Raw genomic sequence first — 12,389 nt, forward strand, 5'->3', positions numbered from 1 at the left:
CTATATGGCCAGTCTGAAGAGATTGGTTTATCACTGTGGTAATCAGAGGACAGAGGGCAGAGCTGTGCGCTTTCACCAGGGCAGTGGGAAAGGGGTCGAGGGCACAAGTGGAGGGTTTCATCCTTTTAATGGTGTCTTGCACCTCAAGTTATGTGATTTCTGGAAAGAAGCAGAGGGGCGACGTGATACCAGTCTGAGTGCTGACAGCTGGAAGAGACAAGGGGGAAGGAACGGAGAGGGATGAGTGAATCGTATCAATTTTGGTTGTGAAAAAGTCTATGAAGTCATTGCAGTCAATCTCCAACGAATTAAGGTGAATTATGATTTACGGGAACTTTTACAGAGAAGTTCTGGGGAGAAGTGTTATCCCTTTTTGTTTCAGTATCTAAGGAGAACAACATTGATTGAGAGAATGTAATTTTGTTCGTTACTATTTATTAATTATTAATATTGTTTTCCTAATTTTTTTTGTATTTATTAATAGTGTATAAAGTCCCGATTCACACTCCATACCAATAGGTGGCGGTAATGAACCAAAACGTTGTTTGTCAACCGCCATAAAACACCAAGAAGAAGGAGGACTAGGAAGAAGGAAGCCTCCGGTTCGGCTCAGCTGCTTCACGGTGATCTGCATTCTCTACTGCTGCCTGTCAAAATGTCTACAATACAGTTCCTGAGAGCGCACGTCAACCAGCGACTGGGTGTGGCTGTGGAAGAAATCATCGCGATGTTTGAAAGAACAATAAAGGAGTACGAGGAGGAAATCCATCGCCAACGCAGGCTGCTGGGAGCCGAGCGGTGTCCCGGCATCAAGCTAGCGTTCACCGAGGAGACAGGTCGGTCTCAGCGTTACTGTCGCTCATGTGGCACTTTGAACGAGCTCACTGGGCAGAAGGGACAGCGTGAACGTAACGGCATACATGTTGCCAACGCTAAAGTTACCGTCGGTTGCCATAAAGACTTCCTTCGCCGCTGGTGACGTCAGTAAAATGATAAGTTCATGTTTAGGAACCAGGAAACACGTTTACTTCATTCAATGTGCTCGGAATAGAAAACAATCAAATGAGCTAGTAACTTAACTTTAGATTTTAAAATAAAATCATACACCAGGGCCATTCAACTATACCTATTTGCAAATTTGCGTTTATTGTGTACAATATGTGACGCACATTTTTCTTCGAAAGTTAGAAAATAATATAGCTCCTTACCCGGGGAGCCTGAATATGTTTTAAGAAGCGGGACCAAATGTGAGCAATACTGACAAAATATTGTAATTTAAAACAAAATTCCTTGAATACACCACCTGAACTTTTGGACACACTTGCTTTGAATTCTTGGCATTAGATGTATTATAAGTTGCTTGGAGCTGGTGTTAAACGGGTCTTAATTCCCTCTCTAATTTCTATTTTATATTGCCGTGGGGTCATTCCGTGTCATTTCATCAAATGCCTCCCACCTGACCATCTCAGAATGTCCTGGAAAAAATTCAAGTACAAAGACACACTTGTTAATAGGACAAATCCAAAATATTAGGTCAGTTTTCTCATGAAACATCATTGAATGAAGGGTAGTTTAGACGGTTTTTGGCATCATGCTCTGAAAAAGGCATTTTTAAACAGCAATATCTGGAAAACTATCTCACCTGTGGCCTTCAAAATTTCTACAGTGTATATCTGTTACTAAACGCCTCCAGACCTGGAATATCGGGGGTGTAGCTCAATGATAACCTAGTATGTTAGGTACTTAAAATGTGGCTTGTTGAAATAAAGTAGTACATTTGAAGAGTGGCTGAGCTCCCATTTTTGCAGATAAAATACTTCTATCACTTCTGCCTCTATCTCCGGGGTTAGCTTAAACATTCTACAAAATATGGTCTCTCTCCGATGATTCGTTTCACAGATATTAAGGCTCAAAAATGGAAGTAAACACATCTTTGCCCAACTTCAGAGCCATATTCCAAAAAACTGACAACAAGTATCAGGTCCAAACTTACTTTTTTTTGAAAGATCATATTCTTGTTAAAATCATATTAAAAAATCGGGAGGGTGTTTTGCCTCATTTTGTGGCAGTGATTTCTTAAAATCCTGATATTGGTGGGGTTTTTGTGGCCAGTTTTGTTACTGCATGTCCTAACATATATAAGCGGTCACATGAAGCTGGTTATCAACTCGTTAACTCAACCCAGGGTTTACCTGTCCAGCTATGAGCGCGTGCACATGAAAGAGGCGGCGTTTGCAGCATTTGACCAATCACAAACATGGATCAGTCTACGGCAGCGGAGCGGCGTATTTCACGTACGAGGAGCAAACCATAATCTTACAGAAATACGAAGAAGTTATTTTTTCAGTAACGGGGTAATCTAACTAATTACTGTTTCCGTCGTTACAACGCCGTTATCGTTACTGAACGTTAAATGCGGTGCGTTACTATGAATTGAATTTGTCGGTTGTCGGTTTAAAAAAAAGGATCGTGTTCTGCTTGCGCGCCGCTCGTGGCTGGTCTCGGCAGCCTGTTGTCCGTGGAGAAACGTGCAAACTTGCCGCGAGCTGGAGCTCCGGAGTTGGGGCTGCTGCTGGTCTGAGCGGCGCGTGAGGGCCACGCGGGCCCCGGTGTCTCGCCGTTCTGGTGTTGGACGGGAATCCAGTGCAGCTGTGGAGCGCGGATGGTGAAGACGGTGGTGGTGGTGATGATGATGATGATGATGATGATGAACGGCCCGGCGGCTCGTGGAGGCACCGGGGTCTCGCTGTCATTATGTCTACTGCTGTGCGCTCTGACCCTGTTTTGTGATATATGACAGACACAGCGTCTCCCACTGTACAATTTCTCCTCAAGTTTGAATTATTCCCGCATGCGAGGTGCGGACAATGCGATCTCAATTATTATACACAAGGCTACGCGACTATAGGAGTAGACTACAAGACAGTTTGCCATCTCATTACAAGATCTTTTTTGCGTGATATGAACAACTTATCCCTAACACTGAATTTTTCATAAATTATACTTAATAGCCCAAATAAAAACATTTCGCGCCGGTGCGTCTTTTACGCATTCTGAAGGTGCCCGTTTTATCTTGGATGGGCTTGGATTCGGACATTACTACATTTCAGGATTTTCGATGGTAACAGATAAGGTCATGATAATAATCATCTTGCTTTATTATTATTAGCACTACCATCTCCTCAAACTAAACAAGCAGCGTCTCGGAGCTGTCATTTTCCTAAATGAGCCCGGGACTCGATTTTTCGCACTGTAGGCATTTTAATAGCATTTAATAGCGCATTTTAATCTGATCAGTTAACCGGTTTCAACCGGTTAATGAGGCTCGGTGGTCGGTCAAAAATATTTTTAGTTTTGGCCATCCCTAATTCGAAGAAGCAGCAGAGATGGCGAGTCCGGAGCGATCTGATGAAAAGTTGGTATTTTCAAGGTGGAGATGTCTGTTCTCCTCATTTCAACTGACTTGTGAAAACTGCTCAGAAAAATCCAAATTCTTTGACATAAAGCAACTTTTTTTTACAGTAACGCAAATAGTTACTTTCCCTGGTAACTAGTTACTTTTATTATAAAGTAATTCAGTTACTAACTCAGTTACTTTTTGGAACAAGTAGTGAGTAACTATAACTAATTACTTTTTTAAAGTAACGTTCCCAACACTGATTCTTATAACGTGGTTTATGACGATATCAGCCTCATTCTTTCAGCTGCAATCCCGGCGGTGTAAAACGGACTTGGGAGCAAATCAAATAAATATAAAAACATAATTCAAAGTGGTAAGTAGGCTGTACGCTGACACAGAAAAGTCTTTCCCTCCGATGAGAATCTGTATCTCTCATAAAAAACATTGTCAGGGACAGAAAAGGGGTTTTGCCGGTCTCTGTACACTCTATAGTTCTCCTATGGGACCCTCTCACGATCCACCGACCTTCTTTTTTTTATTATCCGCGCACCAAGACAGCTGATTGGTCAGTAGGCGGTGTGTTTCTCCACGTTGATCTCTTATCATGAACATAACCTGCTCTGGAGCAGGTTAGCTCCACAGCGTAAGTTACCATGGCGATCTACCCCGGTAAGAAGTGAACCAGCGTCGTAGGACGGAAAACCCAGAGTTAACGCTTAAGTTACCTCGCTAAGCACAAATCCTGCTTCGTAGTACAGGCCCCAGGCTCCTTACCCAAGTAAAGGTGTGTAGCCTGACATGTAGCCTACTTTAGGTTTAACAGCAACTACTAGTAGTCGTGCAGATGTGTATTTCTATTATATGATATCATGGGTTTCATTCCTCCATACAACTCTGTTACAGCTACTGTGTCCTGCAAGGACTTTGGTGTTGGCACAGCCATGGTTCCAGACCTGTTTCACAACCTCTCCAATAAGGAGACCATCAAAGAGAGCTCGCCTGGACCCGGTAGAGGAGGAGGATACTTTGGAGGGCAGCTCTTCCTTGACTTCAGAAGAGCTTGATATGACCCTGCAGAGTCAGCCACAAACAGTTTGCGAGTTATGAAAATATATTTTATTGCCATACCACCTGTTCTTAATAATGTTTTGAAGTGTATGATCAACCTGGAGGTAAAACATTTTAGGAATGCTTCAATAAACTGCTGCAGATTTATGATGTTACTATGACAGATGTTTCTGTTATTTAGTCCAATCCACTGAGGGGATGCAAAAATAAAGGCTTATCTCTGTAATACAGTTCAGAAACACTACAAACAAAGACAGAACTAAGATTTCTGCCTAACAGTCCGTTTTTTCTCCCCACTGTCACACTGCAATGCTACCTCCTGGGTGATGTTGGGATTTTGAAAATGTTTTGCCTCTGAAAATTGCCTCTGTTCTGAGATAACTGTGAACTTCAACTGCTGATTACTTTGACAATAAAGTCTTTACAGTAATTGTAAAATGTGTCATGGTTAATATTACTGAAGTAATGGTCAGGAAGACTGCATAATATGTGGCATAGAGGGATTTATTTTTATAAAACACAATTGATAAACAAACAACTGACTGCTGTATTCCTCTTACATGTAAAGCACCATAACCAGCTGTATATTTCATGCGTTTTGGAGAGAGAACATTCAGACAGACAGTTCCAACCAGGATGTCCCACCATGCAAGCCTCTTCCTCCTCCAGCTGCTGCATCCGTCTTCTTACCTAGTGTGACTCATGATCATCGTCATGTTATAGGAATAATAATCTCAACAGACAACTTGGTGTAACAGACAGTAACATTACCTGTGGTGTCTCCATGCAGCAGACATGTTCGGTGTCTGAAGGCCCACTTAGTCACCTAGATGAATATAGTACAGACTTTGAGCATTTCAACAACAAATCTTGTTAATATGGTAACCTGACGGACTTTGCTGACAAGCTGAGGTAAACCTCATGTTTGAATTTTGTAACAGTAAGTTTGGCACGTAATGTTGAGATGGAGCAAATCACGTTATAAAACACAGCACACAGCCTATAATTCAAAATCCAACACATCATTCTGGAGGACGACATGATACTGACCAAATCCTGTTGCTTGTATATCTTTATATGTGTAGAGGATCAAGTTTTTAATCCCGTTAATGTGATGTAAACAAACTGCCCGCATACAGGACGCTGTTTTCATCGGGTTTTCATCCGTTTAAATATAATGTTGCGTCCCCATTTGGAAAACATGCAACTGTGAACTGTCAACAACAAAGCACTACTAACGATATTAATTGTGGCCAAAAAAGCTCACAGATACGTTACTTATAGAGCGAAGAACGCAGCATTAGCGTCACTGTGCTTAGCGCTAGCTACGCTAACACACATCGAGTTACCGTCCAAAACGTTACAAAAACATGTTAACTAACCATCCAGGTTCGTCCTGCTGCATCCGCAGCGTCGGAACTTCTACAGGAGCTGGTCCTAGTTCTGGGTTGGAGTCCGTTTCGAAGCGGTACGGCTGGACAGCTGTTAGTTTGTAGCGTAGAACCATAACCATGGCAACAAGCTGGACGCGGACAGCACTGGGCGGAGAGACACAACCACTTCCTCAGTAGGAGCGGGGTCGGGGGTGATCTCATTAGCATAAGGCTACACCCCGACAGAATCACCCGTTTGAAAAAGTGGGGTAAAAAAGCTGAAAATGAGGAGTGTGATCCACTCCGAAATACATGTTCCAATTGTTTTTTCCAGTTGAGGAATTCAAAGACCAGGTTTGGAGACATCAAGGACATGTAATACCAAAACCGCCCACAAAAACCCCACCAATATCAGGATTTTAAAAAATCACTGCGACAAATTGAGGCAAAACACCCTCCCGATTTTTTAATATGATTTTAACAAGAATATGATCTTTCAAAAAAAGTAAGGACCTGATATTTGTTGTCAGTTTTTTGGAATATGACTGTGAAGTTGGGCAAAGATGTGTTTACTTCCGTTTTTGAGCCTTAATATCTGTGAAACTAATCATCTGAGAGAAACCATATTTTGTAGAATGTTTAAGCTAACACCAGAGATAGAGGCAGAAGTGATAGAAGTCTTTTATCTGCAAAAATGGGAGCTCAGCCACTCTTCAAATGTACTACTTTATTTCAACAAGCCACATTTTAAGTACCTACCATACTAGGTTATCATTGAGCTACACCCCTGGTATTCCATGTCTGGAGGCGTTTAGTAACAGATATACACTGTAGAAATTTTGAAGGCCACAGGTGAGATGGTTTTCCAGATATTGCCGTTTAAAAATGGCTTTTCAGAGTATGATGCCAAAAACCGTCTAAACTACCCTTCATTCAATGATGTTTCATGACAAAACTGTCGACAGTAGAGACCTAATATTTTGGATTTGTCCTATTAACAAGTGTGTCTTTGTACTTGAATTTTTTCAGGACATTCTGAGATGGTCAGGTGGGAGGCATTTTCAGAAATTTGATGAAATGACACGGAATGACCCTGTGAAAACATCTTCAAAGAACTATATTTATTGGAGTATTCCGCTAAAAACAATATTTTACAAGATAACATTTGAACACATCATGATATATTTATAATGTACCTTCTCCCTACTAATTTTGTTGTTGTATTGAAGCTACATATCAAGAACGCATCATTTCAGGTTAAAGGAGAAATCCGGTCATTTTTGATCCCATTTTCATTGTCCCCAGGGTCATCCCGACTTATTAGAAGCAAAAAACCCGACAAAAATTGACGTTGCCTAGCCCGAGATCTGAACCTGCCTGGCAGCCTTCCAGACTCGCTCCAATGCTAACCCATTGGGGCAACTTTTATCTGCTTTCCTGGGCCTCAGAAAACAATTCCAAGACCTATGCAACACAGGTTGGGTCCGTACGAAACACCACGGCGCTCGTTTAGCTCAAATAGTGTTGCAAAATGACATAAATATGTGTGTTTTAGCATGAAGTTACTCACCTCAAATCACTCCGTAGACATTAGCAGTAGATAGCCGAGCGCCTGTCGTCCCTCCCAGTAACCGCAGAAACGAAAACGTTTTCCACGTAGTTTTGATTTTGTATCCATAAAGAAACGACCGAGCTGTGCAGTCGTCCTGTCCGTAATAAATCCAGCAAGCTGTTATGTCCATATGTATGACTATGTTATAACATAGCAACGATAGCTTCAGCTAGTAACGTGCCGGGCGCTCGTCCATCCCAGTCACTGCAGAAACGAAAACGTTTTCCTCGTAGTTTTGATTTTGTATCCATAAAGAAATGTTCGAGCAGTGCAGTCCTCATGTCCGTAATAAATCCATGAAGCCGTTACGTCCATATGTATGACTATGTTACAACATAGCAACGACTGCTGCTCTACAACAGTAGCCGGGAGCCAAAAAATCTCGCGCAAGTTCCCGTCTGCCGACGTCCTCACTCTGGAGCTGTTTTCAAGCCAATACAGTGACAAACTTCTTTCCATCGAGCAGTGCCGTCATGTCCATATGACAGTGTAACTAGCGCTAGCCTACATAGTAAGATTGCTTAGCCTGTGTGACAGTTGAAGCTGCTACAGCCACAACAAATCTCGCGCAGTCTCAGTAGGCTAGTTGTGTTGACAGCACGAGTGGGAGTCGCGTGTGCAGACTGCAGTCTCTCATCAACAGAGTGAGATCAAAGTGACCCTCGAGCGACTGTCCAAGATTTTTCACTGTACTGGCTTGAAAACAGCTCCAGAGTGAGGACGGCAGACGGGAACTTGCGCGAGACTTGCATTGTTTTGGCTCCCGGCTACTGTTTAGCTGTAAGCAGTTGTTGCTATGTTGTAACATAGTCATACATGTGGACATAACGGCTTCATGGATTTATTACGGACATGACAACTGCACTGCTAGGTTTGTTTGCCTATTTACGGGCAGTATTCCGGGCGGCGCGTCTTAGAGTTTACGGTTCTCGGGATGGAGCGCAAGTGCGGGCTCCTCAGGGGCTGTTGTCGATGTTGACGCGGCCATTGTTCTGCAAAATTGCCGCAAACCAGGACGCTAACGTCACCTATAGGAGCCCAGATGACCAATGATAGCTTTGCTAATGAGCTCGCGATTCACACAACTTCACCAGGCATGAAAAAGCCTCGGAATCTGAATTGAAAACAACGTTCAAGCAAAGAAATTTACAAAAAATAATGCCCATAACAGGTTCGAATATTAAGGGCTGCCTAATATTCGTTCGAATATATATATTTTTTTTTATATTCGAATAACGAAGTTCGGAGTCAAAGCCCTACAACATAGTCAATCTATCTATGACAGAAATTATACATCATCCCTCCAGGATTTTAGCCTTTTTTGGGGATTGTCATGGCCTAAAATGCCTGATTTCGACTTTCGGCAACTTTTCTAAAATATTGCAATGCATGTTGTGCTGTTCTCAGGTGGTTTTTGCATAGAAATTACAGGAGCAAGTAAAAGTTGCAAAAATAGTTATAATACAAAAATCTTATTGAATGATCAAGTAAAAATTGAGGGCATCTTGTTTCATCGCGGAAGTCATAGGGCGCTACTATTGATTGCAGGAGTGGATATAATAATGGAAAAAGTAGCATCGTGATAATAGATAATGTAATAATAGTATCAGAGGGGGGGAAGCAGGGCTACAGAAGCACAACCACAGTCCAGATGCAAGAGGGTCAAAGTTGTTGTCCTTTATTTAAAATTCATATTTTTCTTGTCTTCAAGTAGAGGTCATTTAAACGCTCTGTGTTTAGTATTCTAACGGTTGTATTCCCAGACGCTTCTTGGGTTTTATTTTGCTTTAACGTTGAGGCTTTTAATGTTTACTATTTCACCAAATGAATAAAAACTGTATTATATTCCACCACTAAGAGTAATGTTCAAGGAAACCTTGATCAATAACCTGATAATAACAAGATAACTGTCCAAGAACTGTCCAGTACAAGTAGAATAATACATGATGGGATCTCCGTTTGTGTCCCAGGTGTGTCTCGGGACATCCAGCCGCTGAATGTCGAAGTAAAGATTCCCACTGGAAAACGGGAGTCCAGTCCCAATCAGGAGCCAGAGGCCCCAGAGGCCGCAGAGCCCACATATATTAAAGAGGAACCAGAGGAGGTCTGGATCAGTCAAGGGCTGGAGGGGGCCGATATCCCAGAGTTCCACTTCCCTTCCGTCTCTGTGAAGAGTGAAGATGATGAAGAGAAACCTCCATCCTCACTGCTTCATCACCGGCCGAGCGAGGAGCTCGGCGGTCCAGCTCAGCAGCCCGAAGCCGCAGCTGTTGGACACAACTTTGCAGAAGAAGAGTCAGAAGCTGGTTTTGACTTGGATGTCGGTGGTTTTTTAAAAGCAACCAGCGACGGTCAGTTTTTCCTTTCACATTGTTTTAAAACTGAGACTGAAGACTGGAACCAGATGATTGAACCTCAGCCATTTTCAGACATATTAAATGACAATGAATCCTCGTCTCGTGATCAGAACAATCTCTATAGCTGCCCAGCGTGCAGCAAAACATTCAAGCACAACACAACCCTGCAGAGGCACATCACATGTCACACAGGGGAGAGGCCGTTCGACTGCTCCGAGTGCGGGAAGACATTCAGGCAAAAGGGAAGTTTGCACATACACATGCGAAAACACACCGGAGAGAAGCCTTTCTGTTGCTTGGTCTGTGGTAAAAAGTTCACCCAGAGTGGAACGCTAGCCGCACACATGAGGATTCACACCGGAGAGAAGCCGTTCAGCTGCTCAGTATGTAAGAAACGGTACAATGAAAGAGGGACACTAGTGAGGCACATGAGAGTCCACACGGGGGAGAAACCGTTTGCCTGCTCACTTTGCGGTAAAAGATTTAGTGAAAAGGGAAACCTGAATAAACACAAGAGAATCCACACAGGGGAGAAACCATTCAGCTGCAACATATGTGAGAAACCATTTGGTTTGCTGTCACACCTCAAAAACCACAAGTGTCCTGGAAAGAAGAGCAGTGACACTGTGGAACTGCTGCTTCCTGCACAATGAACCCGACGAGAGAAAAGCCAGCCGTCGCTCCATCACCTGTGGTGGTAAAAAGAGGAAACGATCAGCAGATGAATGAATCATTAGTCACGGCATTAATGTGAGCTGTACCCAATAGGGCTAGGTATCATTTGAAAATGATCATATCGATACCACTATGATACTACTTTCTTTACTCTGTGAATGAAAAGCTCATATCCTAATTAGTAGACCAACTATTTTTCTATGACTACAGCCCATTTCTCTATTAAATACAATTGTTAATTATGGCATTGTGTATCACAAGGTTAGTTCATTGGCAACATCAAAATGAAAACAGTCATTCTGCACCTACCAGCCAACGGTCTCTTTTCTAAATCCACATGAACCATTGGTGTGAATGAGATCCACCTCACAGGGAAAGACGCCAATTTTCCTCCCCATCAACAGAGGTTCCTCCCGTCTTCATCAGTGTATACTTTAGTAGAGCTCAGCCTCCCTGTTTTAACCTCCGCTCACTGCCGTTCATGTTGAAACGGTGTAAAAACACTACTAGACTGTTAAGTCTCTCTGTTTATGTAATTCAACCGAGTGAAAATCACAGCATTGTTTATTGGATCAAAATGACTGTATTACTCCAATAAAAGGCATCAAAATGTGCACTTTGGGCCTCATTCATCAATGTCTTCGTAAGTATTTTCTAAAATTTGTTCTTAAGAAAGTTCCTGAGAAAAACCTATGCCAGATTCATGACGTCTTCTTAAACCACAGAAATGCTCTCATCTCTGTTTTTATCTTGATGATTCCCACGGCTTCGTAAATTGAAAGCTTGTGCCAGTTCTTCCTAATTAGCATATGTAAACACCGCACCGATGCCCATGAAAGGGCATGAGACTTTAGGGCCGTGTGCACATAGAACTGTCACAGAGGAAAAGCTGAGATGGAAGTAAAGAATGCGGAAATCTAAAGACGGTGAACAAGCGGACTCCAAACATGAGAAAACGTGAGTCATTCTGGAGGAAATGAGATCAGTAAAGGAGCCGTTAGATTCACACCCACAGTGATGCCGCTTTTCTTATGTTGTTAATTAATTTAAGAATGTAATTTAAAAATAATATTAATAATATGTGTTGTAGCCAATTTGGATCTGTGTGTGTGTGTGTGTGTGTGTGTGTGTGTGTGTGTGTGTGTGTGTGTGTGTGTGTGTGTGTGTGTGTGTGTGTGTGTGTGTGTGTGAGTGAGTGAGTGAATGTGGGTGTGTCGGTGGTGAGGCACTGTGGTTGCTGTGGGTTACCTGCGCACCTGTGGACATGGGTGGTTGATTGGTCACAGAGGTTAGATGAGGGAGACACATTTCAGGAGTGACTGGGAAATCATGATCAGAGAAGCCACACAGTTTTTCAACCGTGTCTGTGTGTGTGATGGCTGAATGGGTTTTGTATCACAATGTAGTGTTTTTGTATGAGTTAATTTTAAGTCTATTGGCACCCGACCTTTTGTAGATGCCTTTTTAAAGATTTAATGATTAATAAAGTGTCAAACTCATTCCCCATGGAGGACCTCATTTTTGTAACACACCAGCATGAGTTGGAAACGACTTCAGATTCCCTCAAGTGGCCTTTTTGTAGTTAGATTGCCACTACAATATGTAATAAAATGCATTACTTACTTGACATTGGTGTTTTTTTAAAGCATTTTTACACAGAGATTCCGCCGTAATCCTAGAAAAACTAGAGCCCTTGATAAGCCGCTATTGCATCTTTTTATAAAGAACTTCAGTTTGTGGTGTAACGCTGCAATGGTGTCTCCTTCTACAGAAGCATCCCGGCTTTGTGACGTGTAACATCACAGCGGCGACGGCTGTGTGACGTATTAAATAAGCGTCAGAAATCCAATTAGTGTGCACTAGTGATGGGAATTCCAGCTATTTGTGGAGAGCCGGCTCTTTTG

General features: G+C 42.4%; 1 protein-coding gene across 1 annotated transcript; it reads left to right on the top strand.

The window, feature by feature from the left end:
- The first annotated feature begins 582 nt into the window (after positions 1 to 582).
- Positions 583 to 11,523, top strand: LOC311029816 (uncharacterized protein). The gene is made up of 2 exons (XM_084035195.1): positions 583 to 836; positions 9,424 to 11,523. Exons 1-2 carry the CDS (start codon positions 656 to 658, stop codon positions 10,461 to 10,463), a joined length of 1,221 nt encoding a protein of 406 aa, XP_083891321.1. The 5' UTR covers positions 583 to 655; the 3' UTR covers positions 10,464 to 11,523.
- The last annotated feature ends 866 nt before the right edge of the window (positions 11,524 to 12,389 follow it).

The sequence above is a fragment of the Eutrigla gurnardus genome (assembly GCF_963514095.1).
Source record: "Eutrigla gurnardus genome assembly, chromosome: 2".
Lineage (NCBI taxonomy): Eukaryota > Metazoa > Chordata > Actinopteri > Perciformes > Triglidae > Eutrigla > Eutrigla gurnardus.